Genomic DNA, 25,757 nt, shown 5'->3' with positions numbered 1-25,757 from the left:
GAGGAAGATAAAAATATTTCATCAATAATACTTCACAACAAAAAGTTCCACTTTTTGAACGTTCAAGCGTTTTAGAAAACTCGGGCGTTTTTTGCATACTTTTTCAGAGATCGATTAAAATGAAACGTTCCTTGTATATGGAATATAAGACAGCAGCCTAACGTTTATAAGAATATTTGAATTTTACATGAATTTAAAAAATAAAAAACAACTCTCTCTGCCGAAATTTTCAAAAGTATCTCCATTTTATTTTTTGTTTGTTTACAGTTCCGTGGACGTCCGCGCAAATTTGACAAAAGTTTTTTTCGGTCTACTAACATCGAGCTTGTACCGAGACTATGGAGGAGATGGATGCGAGTTCGGGCCCCCAGATTTCTGGGTTAAAGCCCCTTACGAAGCCGAAAAAGCCACGAACGAAATCAGATCATCCCAGCTATGCAGCGATGATTAGAGAAGCCGTTAGCTTCATGAAAGAAAGACGTGGTTCATCTCGACAGGCGATCGAAAAGTACATTTCTTCGAAATGGGAACTTGGACGAGGAAGCCACACCAGACTCAACACAACTCTAAATAAAATGCTGGCGGACGATTCGTTGAAAAAGACGAAGGGAATAGGTGCTAACGGATCGTTCAAAATCAAGAAGGCACAAGAGGAGGGCGGCGGAGGTGGAGGAGGCGCGGCGGCAGCTCCTGCTACAGCATCTTCGAAACCAAAACCTAAAAAGAAGAAGAAGCCGAAGAAAAAGAAAAAGAAAGGGGCCAAGAAAAAGAAGTCTCCTAGGAAAAAGAAGAAGGCGACTAAAAAGAAGAAAAAGTCTCCCAGGAAAAAGAAGAAGGCGACTAAAAAGAAGAAGAAGTCTCCTAAGAAGAAAAAGACGACTAAAAAGAAGAAGTCTCCTAGGAAGAAAAAGAAGGCGACTAAAAAGAAAAAGTCACCCAAGAAGAAGAAAAAGTGAAATCTTGAAAATTAAACGGCTCTTTTCAGAGCCACCCATATTTTTCCCAAAGAGTTTTTTAACTTGCCGCACTGGTTACATCACTTAAAATATTTTATTCTAATGAATGTAAAACATGATGAAACTGGAGACTATGGGTGAAATAAAACGAATTAGAATTTATTCAATTCAAATATTGATTGGGATTGGCTTTTGTAAACGTAATCGCCACATACATTAATCTTATACGATAGAAGTTTATATTTATCCAGACAGAAGAAGCCGATACGACGGTACGAGCATACGGCGTCTCCATTGGCCACCACTCAACGTCTGGTATGAATCAGTTATTCGCTTACAGTCTTTACGTTATACTATAAACGTATACACTCAAAAGGCAAATTTTCCATTGGGGTCGACCGAGGGGCACATCGGTCTACTAAGCAAACGCACACAAAATATCATTTTCTATCTCTTCCACAACGGGTACCGGTACCGTTGCAGTTAATTTCAGAACTGGTAATAGACCTAGTTTTTTTTCAATTTGTTTTGGACAATGTCGCAGCAATTTAGGTATTATGTAAAATTTTACGTTGAAAATGACGTAAAGGTGGATAGGAAGCCATTGCTTTGTGACTAGCTTGGATTCAGAAAAGAGAGCAATGAGGGCCGAAACGAAGCAATATCAAGTCTTCCTCAGTATCAGTAGTCCGACTACCTAATCCCTGAAATGCTATCGCGGAATCGCCACGTCATGTTGGGCAAATTTACTGATGACTCATCAAACAAAACTCCACAAAGAGATAAACGAATTCCATAGAACTTGAAGATGTTTTTGAAGTAATTGAAGCAATAGACTTCTAGCGACAACAATAACAAAACTGTAATTTATAGACAGGAGGCTTCCACCTTTAATGCTATCTTAGGAGCAACCTATCTTAGGAGCCACCTATCATCCGCATGCACAGAAATATATTAGTCCCCATATCTCACGGTGCGCAAATTTCCCATCTCGCCAATATGATATCTAGGCAAAACAATCATTTCTATTACATCCTAATGATAAGCTACAATTTTCTGCTATTTTTAATAAGAAGAACTCCACAATCCACTATGATACTTCACTCCCAAACGAGACATGAAAACAATCCCAACCTCTGTTCTAAAAATCGTCACAAACATTGCAAATCGCTTAAACACAAATTATATTCATTGCTTGAAACCAAAGATATATATATAACAGTAACAGATAAAGAAAATATTATATCCCAGTATCGCTTATTTATGAGTCAGTTACATTGATGGGTTAGAATTACATATACATATTTTGTTGCTGTCAACTTTGATGATCTAATATTCACAGTTGGCATTTCAAAAATTCAAATTGAAGATCTTGAGTAATGCCTTCAGGACTGAGTTTCCGAAGTAGGGGTTCACCAACCACCTGGGCTTGGCAATTGAACTTCTATTCTTAGGTATGCGTGTGCCTGTCCAATCCCGCAACTCAAGTTTCGAAATTATTTGTAAGGAACAAAGTGGGAGAGTCAGGTAAATTTTTTATGACTTGAGATTAATCAAAGGAAAAAGGTTTTGAGAATCACTGTTCTGGATAAATTTTTCCATCTCAATTACAATGCTCCATAAAACATGTCCAATTCCCGCCATCCAGAGTGAAATTTAGACACAATCCAGTTTCACAGAACCCAAACATTTCAAACTTGTTAAAATGTGGAAAAGTCAACTGAAATTGAAACTCTGAAATTCAGACATTATTATTAGCTAACTAGCTATTCAATTCTTATGGAGTGCATAAAACTAAATGTCATCAACATATTGGCCATGTTTTCCAGTGATAGATAAGTAATAATAAGAAACAAGCAGCACCAACAGACGACATATATACGATGGGCTATACATATATGATTGCATATATTTTGCTAAATTAAAAAGAAAAAACAGTTAAAATATAAGAAGAAGAATTTATAGCAGAATCCCCAAATTTACGTTCCTAACCCCAGAGATGTGAAAACGGAATTGAACTAAAAATTAACAACAGCACAATTGATCATGGAAAGTGCCTTGAAACACATTTATTAAAATCACAAAATGCTGTTGTGAGGCTGTTGTGAGACTGGGAATTAAAACAACTTGTAATGTATCGCATACCATCACCTCATAATGATTTTTGATGTGGCTATCTTTATCAGTTAGAATAATGGCAAGTACTTGAATCAATTTTCTTGCCAAAATATTTTAAAAACTGTATTTGTCAAATAAAAGTAACTTGAAGTAAGGACAGAAAAATGAAAAAGTGGACAATTTCAGACAATTTTACATCTGCAAACAAATATCCATACTATCAAGCCACAACTGTATATGTGGCACGGCTGACCAAAGATGATTCGTCTTGTTTTAAATAATAGGTAAAAAATGAAATAAATATTTTGATAAAAGAAACTTAAATTATGGTATTGTTGTAAAAACAATATATTGACTGAAATATGTATATAATAATAATAACTAAGAATATTTCAGTTTGGCCCGGAGGCAAACCATTAAGCAATTTAAGTCATCTCAAAAAAGGGCTCATCAATTTATAGCGTAATAATACTGTAATATATTGAAGCAAAAGTTGGAATGAAAAACAAGTTTATTGGTTTTTGCCAAAAAAAAAACGTTTTTATGCCTTTTCACCCTGTAAAAGGTCCTGTACAAGCATCCATAGCTAGGTAGGATGCTACTTACTATTGGTCGAACGAAACCGATTCATTATACACTCAGTGGGTTTGCGTTTTTTTTACCTGTAATGTCAGGATGGTTGAGTCTATCTCATTAACTACTAGGTCACCCCATTTGCATACAACTTTTTTCACTTGTGTAGTAAAATTGACAAAACAAAATTTTTATTTTACAGTCAATATATTGCTAAGTTTGTATCGATTAAAAAAATGGTGCGATTGTGGCTCTGATAAGCCTTTTAGCACCATTGTAAATGAGAAAAGTGTTATGATATACGAACATATACTTTTTTTACAAATGCCGCTTGTCAGACAGGAATAACAGAGATAGGAAAAAAGTGATTGTTTGTGCATCATATATTGATCAAAAGTTTACAAATAGGACTTGGAAAAGATGAGGTGAAGAGGGTACGATTTTAGACACAATTTACGTTTAGATTGTTTTTGTTCTCAAAAAATTATCTAATCAATTGAATTGTGTAATTTTATATACCGTATGTATAACAAGAACAAGAAAAGACCAAAATTCTAGTCTATTATGCATTGAACATTAGCTATATAAGGCCATGGCGTCCTCTTTTTGAGAGAATTTCCTCAATGCTCAAACTCACTCAGAAATAAAAATGGACTTCTCTCTTGACTCCATGGCATACTCTTTGGTGAGACAATATTCTCAAATCAAGGACACTCACACTCAGAAGTAAAGATGGCTAATCTCTGAGCGAATAGGAGGCGGCCACAAAAATGTCACGAGATTTGACTCAATGGATTACTTTTTTTTTTAAATTTGCTCAAAGCAATGTCACTCACACTCACTCAGAAGTAAGGGGAACTCATCTCTGAGCAAAATTACAGGCAACCATAAAATGCAAAAGGCTGGACTCCATGGTTTACTTTTTTGAGAGAATTTCCTCAAGAGCAAGGTCACTCTCACACACTCAGAAGTAGAGCGAACTCATCTCTGAGCAAAATTACAGGCAACCATAAAATGCAAAGAGCTAGACTCCATGGTTTACTTTTTTGAGAGAATTTCCTCACACTCGCGCTCACTCAGAAGTAAAGGTAACTAACTCATCCCTGAACAAAGTTACGGACGAACAATAAACTGCTCAGAGCTACTGAGACTAAATTTACTAATTAAATTATAATAAAATAGGATGTCAGGCTTCAGAATTAAATAAATTCAAACTAACAATTTCTACAAAAAAAAACTAAGTTTTACCAGAATTAGATAACCTGGCTATTTCACTCCCTAAAGCATCAATGCTTTGTTTCAAAGCAATATTTTTCATTAGAGTATCTTCTAAAACGGATTGCATTTTCTTGTTGATTTCTACAGAAAGATGGTGTGAGATCTTCCCTCCACGGTCTGGATGAGCAGTGGCATGTCTCATATCGGTTTGTGGCATCAACATGCCACTCTCTTCACGAAGAATGTAGTGTTGTATGATTCTAAAAAATATAATTTAATTTCAGTAAGCAGCATATAGAAGATGACGCATAGGCTCTTGCTATTTTAAAGACCTCAAGTAAAAGGTAGATTTTGCTTAACATACTTATTCTTTTTCTGTAGTTCATCTACAAGTTGTTGCACATGATCATGTAAGAAATCAATCTTTTCATTCTTCCTTGCATGAATTCTTTGCAATCGAACAATTCTTTCAATCAAAGTTTGAGTACTTATCTCGCCACTCGTCGCAACCATGGTTTCTGGGACGTCTGTTCCATTTCTGTAAATAAAATATTAGATTTTACACAATACCAAAAACTTAGCAAATAGTCCATAGGTATATTAACTTCCTGAACCATAAGTCCATAATAACAATTTATAATAGAAAAACAAGTCTGCCATGTTCAGAAGAACAAATCTCGGAACAATATGTATAAAACTTGAGAAAGAAAGGGTAGCTGGTACTTTTGACCCATGCATAAATATTGTAAATCCTTTTGAAGCGAGTACTTTCTAATTGGTTTGTCTTGGGCCTTGCTTGGAGGCTAGATTTGAAACACGTCATACAAAGCAACAAATCTAAATCAACATTTTCCTATTATGGACATTGTCGAAAAGAATAATATGAAAAGAAATTGGTTAACTTACGCTGAGTGACTTGAAAAACTTGCGGATTCTATCGCGCTATTATGAGATGTATTATTGACAGTGTTCGATTTTCCGACGCAATCAAGTGACGTATCAGAACTCGCTCGACTCCCCATGCTTCCGTCTTCTGTAGTGGGGCCAGAACCCCCAGCAAAAGACCCAGATTCGTAAGGTTCAAGTTTTTTTCTTGCGTGATGCAATTGTCTCGTTAAGTCTTTTATACTCGAGTTATGTTTTCTTTTCAACGTTCGAATTTCATCTTTAAATTCATCAAGTTGTACAGTTAAATGATTAACAGTGGCTTCCTTGTCTTCTAACTTCCTGGTTAGATCGGAGGTCATGACCTAGAACATAGGGAAGGTATAAATACAATATGTAAGGAGTCAGAATTCGTAGAAGAGTCTGATTTTCCCGTTTAGCGATGCCTTACCCAATTTATTGTACCCTGAGTGGGGTGAAGATATAGCTCGGGGTTGACATTTTGACAACGATGATATTTTACTACTAAATGATAAGTTCATTTCTCAAAATCGAAAATATAATTTCCCATATACCTCTATGTATAAACAATCATGTTTTTTTCTACTATAAATCCAAAACAAAAGCAGGTCTAAAATTATAATATAAATGGCAACATTGGGGATGAAAAAACACCAATTACCACATTCTAACAACAGATCAATAGCATTTTAATCTTCTATATTTCCAGGCATTATACACAAGGGATATTTATATAACACACCATAGAACCTTTGTGAAGATAATCCATACTAAGAGGGATTGCAATAATAACAAATCAATATTGCATCCCTCTCAGTAGGATACTGGTATTATGACCTTGGCGAGGTCATAAGCGTAATATGGAGAATGATTTTTCACAATGTGAAGCATTAGACATGGAGTTTGTATAAGGATTTTTATGTATGAATAGTTTTAAATTCTGGAACCCAAGTCATACAAAACTTTTCCAATTTTCCAAGTTGATGCAATTAGCAGCAAAGCTCAGATCAATCAAGTTTTCAACCCAAATTGCACCAAAAATTTCAACCCAAAAACAGTTATTTTTGTGTATGTTAATTCTTGAAACTTTTTTAATTTTATACCATTAATAACTTTATTATTTTGATGCTAAATTTGAAACATTTTTAACAAATTTGTTGTGTTTGAATATAATTTAAAATTGAATCCAGCTTTCACTACCAAAACGTGGAACCAAAAATTCTAAAAACGATCAAAATATTCAATTATGTTCGAATAAGTCATAAAATACATAGTGACCAAAAAAAAAACGGGACCCATACAATATGTTCTAAATGGCCTGGGTTCCGTTTTTTATGGTCACCGTATATATCTGAGATGGTAAATTTTCTATTTTAAGAATCATTTTTAATATGAACTTTTTGAAAAGTCATGGTCAGAAGACCATAGTTGAGGAAAGTCATTTTAAAATGTATTCAGATTAGTAAATTATTCTATTCAGCTTGTTTCTGTGCAACCTTTTCTCAAACAAATCCACCGCAATTGGTATTTGAATGACTAATAACATTGTTGAATGAATTAAAAGATAAAAAAGAAAAACTGATGTTCCACAGTTATAAAAGAAATGGGGAGTAGTACAAGTTCATGCATCTGAAACAAACAACTGATTAAATATTTCCCTAGGAAACATGAACTGGCAACTGGATGAGAGGTCGTGGTTCACGATATAAGCAACTCATATTATAGGCTTCCCCCCCAGGATAAATAAGAAAATATCATCAATACTGTGGTAAAAATAATACTCACATTGGCATTCTGATTTTGTACTTCAAGTTTTGCTTTTACATTTTTCAACTCATTTTCTAAACTTGACAATAAATTTTTTGATTCGATTAATTCATCTGAGGTAGTTTTCAATTTGGAAGAAAGATTTTCACTCTCGGATGCGAGTTCTGCATTTTTCGATGACACTCTCGACGTAAACTCGAGTAGTTCTTCTTCTTTTGTTTTCCAGTTTTCTTCGTTTGATTTCATGCTCTCCTTGTTTTCCTGCTCTCTCTCCAGAGTTTCTTTCATGTCGGAAATTTCTTTTTCTTTTTCCTCAAGTTGAGTGGAAACGGACTGAAGATCTTTTAATTGTTGTCCCATTAATAAAGCCTCTTTTTTCTGACGATTGAGAAGTTCTTCATAACTGAAAAACAAAAATATCAATTTTAAAGAAATAAAAAAAAAATATACTTTGCTTTAATAAGATATTATTTTTTGTTAAAAGTCTTTGAAAACTGCATTTTGTAAAAATAATAGTAGGAAAATTCCCAATTTGGTATATATCGCAGGGCAGTTGGTCTAATGTTTTGCTTAAACACATTGCCCTATTCAGGATATTTGAAATTGGATAGTCTGCTTTAGGTCCGTGAAGTCAGCGTTGTAAGAAGAAATGAGTTACATTTTCTTAATCTATAAAGATGAAGGCTTGTGTAGGCTATATAATTTTATTAACGAAATTTGATTTTCTTTCGGAATTTAAATTTCCATCAACCTGGGGTCAAAGTGAAAATTTTTTAAGCCTGGAGTCGAAGCCGATTAACTCTTTTTTTCCGCTGTATACAATCGACTTTATGTACCATTTTATAATATGTAATGACCAGTTAACCAAACGTACAAGGAACACCCCCAATATCTCTTTAAAAAGCTTATTTTCGCGTCTTCCTACTAAAACGCGCCCAAGTGACGTAGGCGAAACCGTTCGACCCTACGCGTGTAAGAAGAGAGAAATTTCAAAAATTTTTGAGAGAACGTTTTACACTCTTATCGCTTCGATGAACACGTGTTACAAAGAAACGAAATTCCAAGCGCTCTTCTGAAAGAGAGTTACGTCACCTTTGAAGAAAAACCAGACTCAGCTTCGCAAGCGAAGCGAAACGCGAAATAATCAATGATATGTGAGAGCATGTCCACGATAGTTGTCTAGAATCTTTGTTTGTTTATTATGTGCGTGAAATTGTTTCCCGCTCGTTCAAATGACTTATTTTTGAAGTAATGACAAATACTTTCGTGTATCTCTAAGCTTTGAAATACATACACAAATAAAATTCACTTAGTAGTAAAATAAAAAATTTACAAAAAAACAAAATGTTGACAGATCAAGCACGGATCATAGTTGGATGCTCAAAATGATTTAGTTAGTGCGGAATACTTCACAAAACATGAACATAAACGTAAAATAGTCCGAAAATAACTATTATGACCAAGGATGGTAGTACGAATATATATGTTATACGGAACAAAAGAGTTAAAAATTTTCCCAGGCCCTGGTCTGCTTGTACATTTCGTCCTAATTGAATCAATTTTGAAGTAGGATGGATTGAAGCTTTCTGGTGGTCAATTGAAAACAGCATAGAATTTCAGACTCAAGATTATTTTTATTAATAACTGCCAGATCATCATTTTATTATAAAAAATAGCGTGGTTATAGCCTCCATATTATACAGTATGCACAACACAAGTATCAGTAAATACGGGTTCCAAGCAAACATAATATTGTAAATCATAAAAAAACTCAAATAATGGCCTTAGTTACTTTTAGGAGAAACAGGAAATAGCGAGATAATAAAGTTTTATATCCACTTCACATTGAAGAGGTATCTTATAAGGAATTGTTTACCAAGTCTTATTCCATAAGATTGCTGACGAAAAACAGACCAATAAACTCTCACAAATTTAATAAACTCCTTGAAGCGATGATAGATGGATATTTTAGTAAATGCTAAGTAAAATATATTTGTCATATGGTGCAACTTTTGAAATATAGGGTTGGTTTCAAACGAAAGCAATCATCTTAAAATCAATTCGAAAATAGATAAGGCTATGAATTATGAAAAACAACATTGATAAAAAAAAAAGACATTTCCATCAAACCATCAAAATGTATGAAATGTATTATCTTCGATGATAAAGGGCCACTCCAACTACATAATGATGACTGAATCGAAAGCTAAAGAACGATTATTTTCTGACAACACTAAATTGCCTTTCTTGACTGCACTAGTTATTATTCACAAAATAGATGCAAAAAGATTTGAATAATTCGCACCTTTATTATACAGCCCTAGTTTTGATATTTTTTTATCAGGAACAACCAGTAAATAAACAGAAAAGTGATTTTTTTATAACAACAAAAACAAGAAGAAAAAGAATTCGAACATCAACATAATACCAAAATGATCTGTCCACCCCGCGTCTAATAAATTTCCAAATTGAAATACCCTCGATTTTTCTAAATGTATTTAAAATTTTAAATCATTTGGAAAAGAAAACCAAGGTTTAAAAAAAGAATATAAATATGGTAGGGCTGCATAATAGAGGTGCAAATTATTCAAATTGATGATTGAATCACAATAATTAGATAAGACTAACTTGGTTATCTTATATACCTGTTTGAGTGTTATGTGCAGCCCGAAACCGTTCAAAGAGGGCCATTCAAATAGCTTTCGGGACATTATTCCATATTTCTAATTTCAAGATTACCTTTTTAATGTTTCTTCATTTTTTAACCTTTCCTTTTCCAAGCAATCCACACGAGTTTGCATGACAATATTTTTCTCCATAACATCTTTATGTTGTTGTTTGAGTTTTCTCAACTCATCCATTTGTTGTTTATGAATCCCTTCCAATTCCCCACTTTTTGCTTCCTATAAAAAAACATAATTGTTCGAAATTATTTTTTTAATCTTGGAACAAAGAATTCAAACAAGTTCAAAAGTGTTTAGCATTAAAGACTAAAAAATGTTTCGTAATATAGGTATCATTCATACAGAAGCCCGATAACCCTTTTCAAAGAAGTCCATTCATTAAATGGCAATTGGGGCCATATATTCCTCTCTATTCTAAACTGTTCTCATATATAACTAAACCAAGTAGAATAGAGGTTATTTTTTTTGTTGAGCAGGAAGTAGCATTACTTAAATATTGAATAAAATATAGGAAAACCCATTTGAAAGATATGAGGAGTATTGCACAAAGTTATTAGGAACGAATGAGTAAATTATCATAATTTTTTAGATAAAACAATTTAATAAAGAGTCCAAAACTGTATGGCAGGGGTTCTCAACCTAGGGTTCGCGAACCCCCAAGGGTTCATGAGAAAATTTCCAGGGGTACTTGGATGACAGTCGAGTTTTTGTATGTTGCTGTTTTTTTAATATCCTTTATTACTACCATGGGAAATTGTGTGCACATTGGAACTAGATGCCAATTGAAACGAAGATTTTCTCTGATCTTGCGTTGTTGTAATTGTGATGCAACAATGTGAAATTCATGGCTTTGCGTGCAAACTGTGAAATCTCTAAAGACCGCATGCTGCGAGCATTGGAGAAGTGATTATGCTTATTGAAACTTGGGAGAGATTTTAAGAATTCATTAGTTAGGCAGATGACAGTGGCAATAATATCAACAAGTCGATTTAATTTAGTTACATATGGTCCATAAATTGGTGTTGCAACAAATTGGTAGTCAATATATCAGTATATCACAACTTTGTTCGGTGTCTGATTACCGGGGGTTCGCGTTGATTGTTTCGTGACTCGGGGGGTACTTGACAGACAAAATGTTGAGAACCCCTGCTATATGGCTTCAATTATATATATACTCATTGAATGATGAAAAATTCAATAAAAGGCAGAATAAAAATTTTGTCCTTTCAAAAATATGTCAGGTAAAATTTTTATTACGCACATACAATGTTAAATATCACATTATTATTGCAACAAGTTATATTTGTGTCAACCACAAAGTACATTTCATACAGTGCATCGTTATGCAAAATATTTGAGTAGCTGTTTCTAGTATGCTGTGTTGATAGTCAAGTGGCTGTATGATGACATCTATATCTATATTATGACAAAACAATTGCTATATCAAGTATAAATGATCATTCGTTTTAGAGTCTATTTTGGCAATACAGTATTCGATAGCTGTGACTGCTATTTTGATGACAGGTGACTTTTAATTTCTGTTTTTGATACAATTTTGAGCATGTTTAGATCGAATATATCATCAATGATTTATAAAGATAAATTTCATGACAGCGTGTATTCTATATTCGTCAAAATCAATAATAAATAGCCAAGAATGGAGTGATGAATTCATGTTTCATTACTCTAAAATTTTCGACTCTCAATCAAATTTTAAGAAATAAAAAGTATTCGATGCAGACCTTTTGGTGAAATATGGTAGCCATAAAATACATGGTTTGAGATACATGCCAATTATCTTTCGTTTAAATCATGTAGTACTTATAATTTTTCAACATTTACAATTCCGTTATTACAATGCTGCTTATTACCAAATCAATACATGATGATTACCTGTTGACTAAGTAAAATTTCCTTTTCCTTTAGTTTTGAATCAAGCGAGTTTGATTTCATTTCCTCTGATTCTTGATATGTTTTTATCATTCCCTGAATGTAATTTGTAAATTAAAAAGATTAATTACAGTAATAAGAGAGTAATGCTAAAATATATGGACTCTATGACTATTGCTGTCTGGCGACTTTTTTTCATCTCTGACTGAAAAGTTGAATTTTTGGTCATAAGTTGCCTAGTTAGTGAGTTCGGATTTCATTATTTCAAGCAATGCTGGAAAATAGAAAAGTAGCTAAAGTACAATAAAACAGCCATAAAAGTTCACAAATTATCACTCTGGATAACGCCTAATCCCCAATTCCGGGAATAAAATAAACCGTGGAAACCTGCTGTGTCAGTACATTATATAATGTTTCGGGCCATGACATATATCTACTTACCATGCATGTACCATATGTTGTCAATACAAAACAGATTTAAAAATATCAGTTTTCACAAAATAACAAAATACCTGACAATTCTTTCTTATTTGTTCTGCTTCCTCTTTTGCACGTTTTATTTCAATCAAAGCTTTTGCCAGTTTTTCCTTTGTTTCACTGAAAAATGTGAGAATACAGTCAAAGACAAACCATATATAAACATACTTCCTACTTCATAGTATTGCATATCACAACTAACTATGTCTGTATTTAATTCCACTAAATTCACTCGAATAATAGGCTGCAAAAATTTTGTATTTCGAGATTAGTTAATTATCATATCTGTAGTTATGATCACAAAGCATTGAAGCGATTATTTCATAAACAAAGTTTTATATCAAATTTTGAATGATGCAAATTTCTTTTTTGAAAGATCCATTCCAAAATTATACAGTGAATTAATCATTTATAATGTCTTTCAAGCATCACTCACATAGATCCTATGTGAAACACATGGAAGCACACCAAAGTTTGAAAATCGAGAGGATTAAATTTGAAAGAAGCAAGGCACTACCATGCTGTAAGATAAAACCATGCAACGAATAAATTTGACTTGATAAGAAGTATCAAATTCGTATTTTCCTCAGAATAATTCCGACCTAGATTCAAATATTCAGAATCCACGAGGCCATGGAAACTATTTTTTTTTATTTAGAATTTGCATACCGATAAGTTACTGTTTACTGGTATTTATTTCACAAAGTAGCTAGCTGATGGACTTTTTTACGAAACCATTGAGTATATCTAAAAATGATTGTGACGCCAAAATAACTACTAATTTGCGTTACAGAGAATGGTATTATATATTGAACTGTAAGCCCTTCACCTTTACTACTTCCTGCCCCAAATGCTTGAATGAGACAGTATTAAAATAATACATAAAAAAAAATACTTGCTAAAAATATACCAAAAAAATATTATGTTATTCTTAACTCACTTGCACCAATGCCTTATCAGTATCTTTATCAGTATTTTTATAATTTTGTAAATGAATAATCCTTACTTGTGTTGATCAGTTTCACTCTTGAGTTTATTTTGTGCCCACTTCACTTTTATGACATGAGAGTTTGCTTCTTCCTTCCATTTCTCTGTTTCTTTTTTAATTTGACTGTTGCCAGAATCAAGACGTTCCATCGCTCCTTTCATTTTAACTAAATCCATTTTCATGCCTTTCATTTGTACGATTGTTTTTTCTTTTTCTCGTACGGCTTCTTTAGCTCGTTTATCTGCGGCTTCTGCGATACGTCTCGCATCAAGTAGCTCTTTTTCTCTCCGAGCATAGTTCATGACAGCGGATTCTTTTTCTTTCTGCATGGCCAAAGTTTTTGCCTGAAAAATTTGAAATTTTCAGCTGTTTTACTCCAAACAACGCACTGATTAAGAAAACACTGATTACAACGCTATACAGTGCTTATATTATAACATTTTGGTGAGTAAGTCATCACTATAATAGGACGCTTATTGAATTATATGCAAAACAAATGCTGCTCATTGAAATTTGTATTCTCAAGTTTGTCCACCTCATCTAACATTCTATATGGTTAAGTTTAAGTTTTTTATCAGGGGCGAAATCTACCAAGAGCGGGGGGGGGCGGGGGGAATTTTTTTGATATGGGTATGGCCCCCTCATCCCCCCTGACTAAAATGTCCAAATACGAACATTGAATAGATTCTAAATTAGATCGTGTTCAACAATGTATACTTAATGAGTTTGGATTTTGAAATGCAGAAAAGTTGGCCAATGATTTCATTTTTTTTTGTAGTTTTAAGAAATTGAATAAAGTTTTTTTTAGTTATACTCTTAATCTACAATAGGTTAAAATGATGAAACTATTCCAAGATATTCAAAAATCAATAAAAAGGAATAAATAGCCTACAGTTACTTTCATTTTTCACAGATTAAATGTACAAATAATTGACATTTCAGAATTACTCATGTCCAAATTTAAATATCCCAGTAAGCAAAAAACTATGATTAATGGCATGAATCATGAACGACACAAATCCATCATTTGACAGCAAAAATGACAAATTGGAAATTCCGGAAAATAGGTAAACTCAAAAATTTCATCCGCATTCAATTCTTTGGAAATTTTATTATCAAGCCATGAATCTAGGATTAAAAAATGAGAACACCAAGCAAATGAATCATTTTTTGTTAATAAAAATTACCTTTAAACTTTTTATTTGTTCATCACTCTCACGACGCAACCTTTCTATTGCATTCCTGGCAGCTGTATCATGAGATTTCAATTGTTCTCTGCTTTTCTCTAACTGCTGAAGTAACCCTTGAAATTTTGTGTTTAGACTTGCATCCTTTTCTTGGAGATCTTTTATGTGGCTCTGAAAAAATTAGTTGCCGTGGTGACCTAGTGGTTAAAATGTTAGCCAGGAGTGGGCAAGGTTTTTAGACCAGGGGCCAAAAATTTTGCCCACCTAAACCGGCGGGCCATGTAAGTGTGACGTAAAAAGTTACACATGACCGAGACAAAAGAAAGAGGTGTGAAAAGCACGCTATCTAGCCGAGGGAGCTAGAAAACGTAAAGTTTTGTTAACGTCCAGTATCTTAAAAGTCTGTGGCAACCTAAAATACAACCTACACACTACTACGATTATAATCTAACAAGCTTATTGTAGGGCTTGAGTGAATCCCCGAACGGGTTGTAGTTTGCCCATCATATTAGGCATCATATTAGTACCATTAGGTTAAAATTTTGGGTTCAAATCCTATGCCCACCACCAATGTTCCCTCTAATTTTTGTAGTATGTGTGCGCAGAAATTTTGGTGTGTGCGCACTTTTTTGGAAATGACTAATATTTGTGCAAAAACCAATGAAGAAATTTTGGCGTTCTAACCGGGTAATAAGTGGGCTTATTAAGAAAATTTTGGTTATTCAATAAGTTTTTCTTCAGATTGTAAATGCTCCAGTGAAGGCTATATGTTATCTGTAGATAACAATGAACATACATGGAAAATAATAAATGAAATTGATTGTAACAGATGGTTTTATTTGAATTCAAATAAAGGGTGAAAAAAAGAACAAAAGAACATTGTTACATTACATCGAAATACGTCTGTGCGCAGTAAATCTATGCGTGTGCGCAGGCCTCTGAAAGCTGTGTGCACGCGCACACATTAGAAGGAACACTGACACTGCCCACCACCTCACCCAGGGTGTAATAAATTGGGTAGATAAATACCAAACCGGATTCCAGTCGTCCCAAATTATATTAGCTTCTCTCCGGCAATGCGCAGAGCCTTGTTCAGAGCAAAAGTAAATAAACAAGTAGTATAACAAAAAATGGCTCCATTATTAAGCGTATCATCCTTTTTGCTTATCGCATAAATTGGAATTTGCATAAATAAGGAGAGTACAAATTATGACTTATGGTGAATCAATAACATGAGTGAGAAAAGAAACGAGAATATCGGTCGGAGACCGAAGACTTATCGATCTTAGATCGGTAATTAGTTAATAACTCGCTAATTATAATCTATAGGCTTCTGGTCCGAGGTAAGATGCATGCACATGCAAAATTTGGAGCAGATTCAACCACGCGTTCGTGAGATATCGCGTTCATCTAACAGACAAACATACAAACAGACAAATACCTATCAACATACTTACCGATCTTAAGATCGATAAGTAACAATGGAATAATATCAGTCAATATAATATATTCATTATACATTTGCAGTTGATGCAGTGCTTTAGAGGGGCCGACTAAAATACATGGAAATTCCATACTTTTCGTCCTTATTAGGAAATTTAATTGAATTAACCACAAAAATTATAGGACCAATCACAAAATATTTACTTCCTGTAAGTTGACATGAAATATAATTTCTACAAAAAAAAATTTTTTTTCGATTAAATATATATGTGTGTATCTATACATAATAAGAACTAGGTGGGCTATTTAAATACTTTAACGTTATAGAACTCTTCTATGCCAATATTAAAATAGAAAGACTTTGAAAAAACAAGATACAATAAAATATAATGAATATATTGAATTTTGCTTTTTAAATATAACATAGATCGAAATTTTAAGAGAAGCAATAGAATGCAAAGTTACGATACATTGCAAACTATAATTTTCCTTTATAATTTGTTTATACACAAAATAAAAAATCATAAAGCCACCCAAATTTCAGTTCAGCTCTCAGACTGGCAACACCGCACAAAATTCATCAAAATGGACCGTAATAAACAAATACCATATCTCTATTACTAACGTAACAATTTGTTCATTTCTATTACACAAAAAAATACAATAACCATTTACCATACTTACATTCATTTTAGAAATCCTTGAATCTCTGTTTGAAATTTCATTGTCTCGTTTGGTTACGGATTCTTTCAAGTCATTAATTGATTTGAAATACTTTCGACAAGATTTTATAATTTTGGTTTGCATTTTAGGATCATTCAAATCGAAAGATTCTTCATTCGGAAAAGTTAGAATTGAGATTTCATTGGTCGATTCAACGCTGTCTGTATCAGTCTTAACACTCGATGTCTCAGAACTGGCGTCATTTTTGTCTGATTGTTCAGGAGACCCATTTTCGTGATTTTTCAATTGCGAATCTGGTTCAAATGGAGATTCTGCTTCAGTGGTCAGATTAGAAATATCCTGGTTCGGTTTTATGTCTTCGTCATTATTTTCAGACAAAATGTTTGAATTTAGAGGTGAATATGATGCAATTGCTTCTTTTTGTACCAATTTTTGTGCATTTTCCGAATTATTTTGTGTATCATTTTCTTTGTTTATCATTATATCGCTTTCATTGAGGTTAATTTCATCAAAACTCGGATTGCCATTTCCAGTTTCATCTATGGTTTTACAAATTACTTCGCTGTCATGCGTCGCACCATTTTGAACGCAGTTTTCATCAAACGAAGAATAATCTTTCAAAACTTCATCTATTTCTTCCATTGATGATTTATCATTCAATTTTAACAACTTTTCATCCACAATTTGATTAGTCATGATTTCATCGCCAGATGAATCGTCAAATTCTTCAGTTCTCAATTCAGCAATATTTTTAATTTGAACGTTTTCCATTTTATCCAATCGGTCATTCATTGTTATATACTCCTATACATTCCTCGGTATTGTCAAGGTACTCCTAATAATACCACATAATTGAAGTCTCGATTATTATTCAAAATAATAATCTATTGTTCAATGTAAAATAGCATAATAATGCTGTAAAAAAAGGCAGTGAAATCAGATATTGTTTATAGAAAAGCGACCAATAATTCTCCAAAATAAATCGGTAACAAAGGCACTCTGGAGAGATGTGAATTTTAATTTTTAGTTTGAACTCATTGAAGACATTATAATGCAAAAAATTGAATTACTTCATGTGCATGATTTCCTGCTTGTCTAGAGACTTTTTCATAGCAAAGGCAAGGAACATATTCTAAACAATAAACACAAGTTATGTAAATGAACTGATTGCAGAGTTAACATTGCTGCAAAAAGGATTATTTTTAACAGACTTTGAACTCGAAAATAAACTTTCTACCAACAAAACTATTAGCTTAGGCCAGTAGTTCTCAAAATTTTATGATGTGTAGCGTTGTCTCCTTCAAAAGACCTAAGAGTGGTGGCACCCCCTGTTCATCAATAAAAATATACAGTATTGTATGGTTACCACTTGAGACATTCTATTGAGAAATTAATATCAGGAAATTTTACAAAGCAAATATACACAGACTAGCATTAGCACTTATTTGTTGCCAAGCGTCAATGTTTACAATGTAAATTTTGATATCAGTGTGATTGTACCAAGTTGATCAAAATGGATAGTGTTTGGCATTCAAGCAACATACCTTATGCTTACAGGCCAAAATTAATAAAAGCCATACATTCTGTGATAATATTTTTGAATGTGGAATATCATATTCAGCAGAGAAATTTGCAGAAATCATGGTAAATTGATAGTGTCAGATGTCAAATACCCAAATTGACAAATATCCAAATGAAAATATTCTGATACCTCTTAAGTCATACATTTGCCAACCCATTTCGAATGGTCTCGAATATTCAATCGATTTTGGACATTTCAGTGTACTTATAATATGTCCTCTCACATCATATCAACCTCAATTTGCACTAGTTTTGATGTGATATCTCCAGGTAACTGGTATGGAAGCATTCCAGCAAAAGTCAGTAAAGCACTTGCGTAAGAACGTGTCGCCCCAACTTCTAAGATTTTATTGCTTTGCAGAGCCTTTTTCTGAGATGCTAACATGTTCATCGTAGCTAGCAGAATTTCCCCAATGTTTTGACGAACTTCCTCGGAAAACGCAGAAAAATTTCTCACCCTGTCTTGAACTTGCTCAGGCTTAGTTGGCAAGATATGAAGTTGATTTATAATATCCATTGCGGTGTCGTAACGACGAAGGTGATACTGGTCAAAAAAGGTCAGGAGGTCAAGCAGAACGTAAAACGTGGAACTCAGATCCTGTGAAAGCTCAACGGCAAGTGAGCGATATCTCTGAGCAATTGAAACAGCAAGATCTTTGATACGAACTCGGTCAGAATGGGCACGGTCGGCAGACGGTAGTAGAGGACACATAAGCCTATTTAGAAGCGTAATAACATTATCATAATTTCCACATAGGTCATACAATCGGATGGCATCTTCAAAGAGACCTTTGGCTTCCGTATCTGCAGCGACTTTTGCAATCAATTCCTTTGTGTCACCAGCACAATATCTATCCACTAATCCAGGGCGCCGGCTACCATCAGGATTCAAACCCCCTAAAAGCATCGAGAATTCGCCTGTTTCACGAATCAGCTCGCTCGTACATTGCAAGAAGAGACTCTCATTTTCATGTCTCTCATCTCTGAGAAAGTACAAGTAATTTAACGCCTCTCTTGGGTCAGTCAACTCAAATTTCCGAGTGTACATCATTAACAATCTTGGTAAATTTAGTCGTTGTACATTCGTGAATTGAGATTGGTCAGATGGCTTGGAACTGATCAACCCGTCATGTAGATTGGTTGCTTTCACCAATAGATTTGCTTCGTGAAGCGCTAGTGCTACATGCAATGCATGGCATCGTAAACTCGGAAATCGAGACAAAAATTCAATCGCTGCTTCAAATTGGTAAGTCAAAAACAATACTTGGAAATACAGTAGAGGGTTTGAAGTAGCGTTGAAGTGGGATTCTCCATAATCGGAGAGAAGTTTTTGAAGCGTTAGCAAGGTCAAAACTTCGGATTGCGTTGAAGAGGACTTTTCAACGACAACTTGACATAACTTTACCCATAAATAGTCATCAGTTGTTCCAGCGATTTCTGTATGTGACTCCATAAAATCGCAATGACCGAGAATACAAAATATAGCGATTGCATATGGATTTCCAGCATTTCGAATTGATCTTTTGTATTGTAATAATAATTTATTTTCAGAAGTTGGAGACAAAGTACGATCTTTAGCATACTCGTTAATCCAACCTGAAAGCTCTGGGAAAGTCCCATCCAAAGATTGCGCAACTTCACAAGCAGCTTCGAGATCTCCGCATCGAAGACAAAAATACAAAATCGCCCAATCGATATTTCTGTATTCATGAACTTGATGCGGAGGCTTTACCTTCAAAAAACTTTTAACAAGATTGATAGTGCCTGGTCGTCCACCAAGTTGTGCCACATGAGGGCGCTGATGCACACATTTCATCATGTAATCTCTGTACATGTCTTCTAAATAACTTCGAGCTTGGCCAACGACAGAAGAGATTACATTTTTTGACAATCTTCTTGCAAGGACAGATTTGTCCGCTACAGATATTTCAGCATTCAGGACATATTTCACCATATTCCATAGCGAAATAATATTTTCATCTCGTATTTTTTCAGCCGTTATTTGACACAAATCTACGAAATTTGGTCGAATCGATCCAGATAATACTTTTTCATTATAGATGTAAACTTGTTGTGCATAACCAACTTCCCAAGTATCCATAGCACTCCGAGAAACCGAACGAGAAGTATTGTAGTCATCAACTACTCTTCCAGCTTCAGAAAATTCTTGGGTGAAATTCAAAGTTCCATCGCTGCCAATAAGCTTCCCAAGTATACTCTGCTTTTGTTTTTCCCACTCACTCATTCTAGATTGCCAATAATATTTTTCAACAGCTTGAAAAGCCTTACTTTTTTGTTCTTCTAGAACAGCAAGTATAGCATTTTCTCGTTCATTTCGAAGAAAGCCTTCAATATCAGTATCACATACTGGTTCCAATGGCTCTAAGGTCTGTGCAGCTGATGTTAACGTCCTCAGTCTATCAGAAATTTGCGGAATTTCATGCCCACGTCTACTAAGAAGCAATGAAGCCCTGACTTCTGCATTATCATGGGTTGCTGGGGTTCCAGAACAGAGTCTTTGTCCAGCGTCCAAAATTTGTTGAAGGTTACGCTGGACTCTTGGTAACTCGTTACCACCATCAAGATCCGCTGTCAGTCGTTCTGCTTGTTGTAAAATATCGTCAAGTTCAACACCAGACATGATTTTAGGTTGAATATTAATTACTATAATCTAAAACTTTATATTGGAAATGACTTACGGTAACTTATGTCAAAAAGTGTTTCATTGGAAAATCAGTGCACTGTAGGCTAGTCTACTATGATATCAACAATTTAAACACAGCTCAGCAGTTAAATAAACATTGGAATTAATAGCACGTGCCGGTACGGTACCGGTTTCGGTTCTGCGATAAGTCTGTAGCCAGGTAGTCTACCGGTAAGTGGTACAGAGGTTGAACAACAACAAAAGCACAATAAGCAAGAATTCTCCAACTTTGTTGTGTACGGTACCGGTACTCCGGAATATTCAAAGTAAACTATCTAAATATATATATTATAGCAAAAAAACCTGCATCTACATAACGCCTAAATAAAAAATGTATCCTAAACTGAAACATATTACTCACAAAACAGCAAAATATTGCCGAACGCGTCCACGTCGCAGAGCTTTGCCTTATTCCTGTTAGTTATTGTGTCTTGTGACAAATAAATTTTTTTTAATCAGCCATGTAGATTCACCGGTAGTGGGAGTCAGAGTATAGCTGTTGTCTGTCCTGATTTTGGGCGGGATTACAGAACTTAGAAAATCAAAGTTTAGTTAATCTTATATCAGCCGAAAAACTGGGATAATTTTATGAATAATAAATTACAAGATACTAAATTCATAACTGCGCTGTTTAAACGTTTGACACTATTATTTTACCGTTTATGCGTTCGTTGCAAAATTGTTTTTTACAATACAATGTAAGGGCCCATTCACATCTGTTCACACCAGTGCGTTATTCTTTAATTGTTTAAGTAAACTTGCGTTGTTGCGTTAACGCATCATTTTGGCGCACTGCGTCAACGCAACGAATTCTCGAGGAAACATTCCTTTGCGTTGACGCGCTGCGTTGTCTGAGATTTGAGTTGAGTTCCGGTGCTTTGTTCTGTGGTTTGGCGATGGCTTTGAGCAAACATCAAAAATTGGGATTACTGTTGTGGCTGAAAAGACGCAAGGATAAAAAAAAAAATAGATGCAAAAGAAGAAGGTGGTGGGTGCATCCTATTTTGCAGAGAAGAGAGACTAGAGGTACGGTACCAGTATTGCAGTATTTTCACAGTACAGCAGTAGGTAGGCCTACCGTACCCCCAGACTGGATTCCATGGCAGGTGCACGCCCGAGGGCGCTAGCGCTCCGCAAAAATGCACGCGAGCGAAATCAATTTTGCACGCCGAAAATTTGCAATTGCTCACCAATGTAAATCGGTTTAAATGGTTTTAAAATCAATAATCCAGTAATATAAAGATGCCAAAATATTATAACTCCACAATTGTCGACAAATACCAGCCTGCAAGATTTGGTCTGATCGAAATATTGCGAAGCAAAAAGACCATGGACCTTTCCCCAACCTTTGACTAGGCTTGCACGTAATTTACGGATTTACGGAATTACGTAATTATTTTGAGTTACGGAAGGGAAGTTACGAATTCCGTAAAGTCGTAATTATTGCATTGAAACGAGCTTTCTTCAAAGCAGTCAATTTCGTCGATTGCGAAAAATGAAAGCTCAACAAGTAGAAGTTAGAGTTCCGGTATTCGCAGCCGTTTTTCTCTCTCTTGTTACGTAGGTGAAGGAGGGCATGACGCGTTGCCATTCACTAACCTATTATCAACTTCTCTGGCATGGCCAATGTAAATTATTAACGTAGTTAAGGGGGAAGAACTGAGTAGGGCCGTTTGACGCCAACACACCTGGTTTTAACTTCTCCCGTAACTTAACCGTAGATAAAAGATAGAATTGCGTTGAGACCGATTGACGCTAACACACCTGGTTTTAACTTCTCCCGTAACTTAACCGTAGATAGGGGATAGAATTGCGTTAAGACCGTTTGACGCCAACACACCTGGTTTTAACTTCTCCCGTAACTTAACCGTAGATAAGGGATAGAATTGCGTTAAGACCGATTGACGCCAACACACCTGGTTTCAACTTCTCTCGCATCTTATCTAGCATGGCCATGGCCAATGTACATAATAACCGTAGATAGGGGGAAGAATTGTGTTAAGACCGATGGACGCTAACACGCCCGGTTTCAACTTCTTCGGGTGAAATGACTAATGAACGCAGGAGATCAATCTTTCAAACATGGTCTATCAAACATTTGTATCCATTTTACTTTTATTTATTATTTACTTGTTCCAGTTTTCCGTTACTTATGGTATATATGTTCCGTTTCTATTTCATTTTATTTTATAGTCACGCGTTTAAATAGTGGGAATTCCCCACCAAGTGTGGATTAGCAATGCTTAACCATTCTTTAATGTTAATATCAACACTTGATATATGAACATGGAATATCATACTGTTTTTGGCTGTTTTATTTCATACTTGGGTATAAACAGGAAAATATCCATAACCTTTCAACACGACGATTTTGTGAAATTTAACGAAGAGCTTTCGCGACGAATTGGAACCAAATAAGCCAAAAGAGCGATTGATCACTCGCGCCAATACCTCGCCGTGATAATTAATGTCGCGCTTATCAAATAGCAATATGACGACAAAAGAGAGATTGCGTAATGAACCAACGCAACTTCGTCTTCTCGGCATCGGTAAAGCGATTGAGACGGCAGAGAAACAGCAAAACGACGGATTCCTCGCGGACCGCAAAAAAATTTAACTGCTATCATATATAATCAAATATGAGCCAGTGTGTTTATTCTGTGCGAGATCCATTTTCTATTACAAAATCTTGATGTTCTGTTAACGGTTTTATCGTTATATATCAGTCCGGACTTGGTCTTGCGCATGATGTTTTTCACAATTCCTCTCAATATTTCGGCCATGTATGATTAACTGTCTTACCAAATGCGGCAACTTATTTTGATTTATCGTCTACTTGAATACCAAGGCACTCGACCAAACTTGTGTCAATCTTGGCCGATAGGATCGCCGACTTGAGTTAGCAAATTAATGTCGTGAGTGTAAAATAAATGTCACAAAATGCATTGTTTTGCGATATAACTTTTGTATTTTCGGAGAAGGCATATCATATAAGTTCGATATTTAAACTATACTCAAATAAATAATATTTAATCTAAATTTATCGCAAATAATGTTTTAAACATTCAGTCCGCGAAATGATTAAATGTAAAATGAAGCATGGTAATCGGAATATCGTCAATAAGTCGACATCAATAATTATTATTATAAAATGCTAACAAGGCAGTAATGTCGGATAATGCAGAAGACGCTGCAAAAACAAGTCTTCGTCGCGAGGAAATCGCAAGTATAATCAAATGAGTGAATACGCTCGTCGTTGGTTAATAAATTAGAAACCCTTAATTTTTATTCAGTACTAAGGTGGTTTTAAAAAACTATCGTTTCCATAAATAACCGTATACCAGTGTCGGTAATGATAAAATAAAATTGATCGCATAAAAATGGGACGGTTAATTTGCGAAGGTGATAAAGGAAATCAAAGCTAACACAAAAGATAAAAATCAGAATAAAATTAATTTGAATTCACTCCTTGATATTTGTCTTTAACATCTGCCGATGGCGTGTAGTACTGCCAAGAATATGAAAACCCAACTTCAATGTCCCATTCGGAAAAGAAGTGGATTCAATTGGTTGTTATGATAGGTTTAAATGCGTGGAAAAATATCACAATTACGGGGTCATTACGTAATTGATTTTGCCGTAATTACGGAATTGATTTTTGTCAATTACGTGCAAGCCTACGGCTTTGACCCGCGAAAAATTCCTCTCATTGTTACGTCCTTTTTTGCATCTTGCTGATTGGCCAATGTCACGAAGTAAACAAGGAAGTCGATGCTCGGGGAAAGGTCCATATCGTGTTGAATGATAGGAAATAGGAATCCCGTGAGAATAGTTATGGACGAAAAGATCGCCTCCGCACTAATGGCCAAGTACGGCTCTGATTCAGCGTATTTTTCATACAATAATTTTACACGAATGTACTGAACAGTACCGGTATCTAAAGTTGCTCAAACACTCCCAAAATTAGTGACAAAGTATGAAAATAATGTTTGGGGTCAAAGGTCAAACGTCCATTTTGCTCTAATTTGACATATTTTTTATCCATTAATTCTAGGTAAAAACACTACCAAAATTAATGACAAAGTATGTCCATTTTGCTCTGGTTCAACGTATTTTTTATCCAATAATTTTACGCGGATGTACTGAACAGTACCGGTATCCAAAGTCGCACAAACACTCTCAAAATTAGCGACAAACTGTAGAAATAATGTTTGGGGTCAAAGGTCAAACGTCCATTTTTTCTCTGATTCAACGTATTTTTTATCCGATACCGGTAATTTTACGCGGATGTATTGAGAGGTATCTGATGTCAAAGTCAGTTGCACGCGAGTGCAGTTGTTTTGCACGTCGTGAGCTATAATTGCACGCCAGTAATTCTTATTTGCACGCGGGAATTTCTGATTGCACGCCCGATTTCTCGTTCAAAAAGGCCATGAAATCCAGACTGGCCGTACCCCAGTACGGTACCGTACGTACGGTACGTATACGACTGCACCGTATTTCTAGCCGTTTGTAATAAACAGAATTTGCTACTTACATGGTTCTAGATTTAACAGTTAACATACCATACTAGCCCTTTAG

General features: G+C 34.8%; 3 protein-coding genes across 3 annotated transcripts; 1 reads left to right on the top strand and 2 right to left on the bottom strand.

The window, feature by feature from the left end:
• Positions 1-309: 309 nt before the first annotated feature.
• Positions 310-1,069, top strand: LOC120334565 (uncharacterized). Its single transcript, XM_039402071.2, has one exon. It carries the CDS (start codon positions 339-341, stop codon positions 954-956), a length of 618 nt encoding a protein of 205 aa, XP_039258005.2. The 5' UTR covers positions 310-338; the 3' UTR covers positions 957-1,069.
• A 1,054-nt stretch (positions 1,070-2,123) lies between these two features.
• LOC120334448 (coiled-coil domain-containing protein 186-like) lies at positions 2,124-17,711 on the bottom strand. The gene is made up of 10 exons (XM_039401960.2): positions 16,892-17,711; positions 14,765-14,935; positions 13,596-13,921; positions 12,625-12,709; positions 12,116-12,208; positions 10,278-10,441; positions 7,557-7,941; positions 5,772-6,115; positions 5,230-5,403; positions 2,124-5,125 (listed from the first exon to the last, which is right to left on the bottom strand). Exons 1-10 carry the CDS (start codon positions 17,681-17,683, stop codon positions 4,885-4,887), a joined length of 2,775 nt encoding a protein of 924 aa, XP_039257894.2. The 5' UTR covers positions 17,684-17,711; the 3' UTR covers positions 2,124-4,884.
• A 95-nt stretch (positions 17,712-17,806) lies between these two features.
• On the bottom strand, positions 17,807-21,327 carry LOC120334449 (nuclear pore complex protein Nup93-like). The gene has a single exon (XM_039401961.2). The coding sequence runs from the start codon at positions 21,111-21,113 to the stop codon at positions 18,693-18,695; it is 2,421 nt and encodes an 806-aa protein (XP_039257895.2). The 5' UTR covers positions 21,114-21,327; the 3' UTR covers positions 17,807-18,692.
• Between the last annotated feature and the right edge of the window lie 4,430 nt (positions 21,328-25,757).

Source organism: Styela clava, chromosome 15 (genome assembly GCF_964204865.1).
Source record: "Styela clava chromosome 15, kaStyClav1.hap1.2, whole genome shotgun sequence".
In the NCBI taxonomy this organism is placed as follows: Eukaryota; Metazoa; Chordata; class Ascidiacea; order Stolidobranchia; family Styelidae; genus Styela; species Styela clava.
Note: the sequence above shows the minus strand (reverse complement) of the source record. Positions and strands in the feature narration are given on the sequence as shown.

Coding starts and splice junctions, on each gene's coding strand:
- LOC120334565 (XM_039402071.2), top strand. CDS start 339: ATGGAGGAGATGGATGCGAGTTCGGGCCCCCAGATTTCTGGGTTAAAG.
- LOC120334448 (XM_039401960.2), bottom strand. CDS start 17,683: ATGAATGACCGATTGGATAAAATGGAAAACGTTCAAATTAAAAATATT. Junction 12,209..12,624: donor AAATAAGAAAGAATTGTCAG/GTATTTTGTTAT, acceptor AATTACATTCAG/GGAATGATAAAAACATATCA. Junction 5,404..5,771: donor AGTTTTTCAAGTCACTCAGC/GTAAGTTAACCA, acceptor TTTTATTTACAG/AAATGGAACAGACGTCCCAG.
- LOC120334449 (XM_039401961.2), bottom strand. CDS start 21,113: ATGTCTGGTGTTGAACTTGACGATATTTTACAACAAGCAGAACGACTG.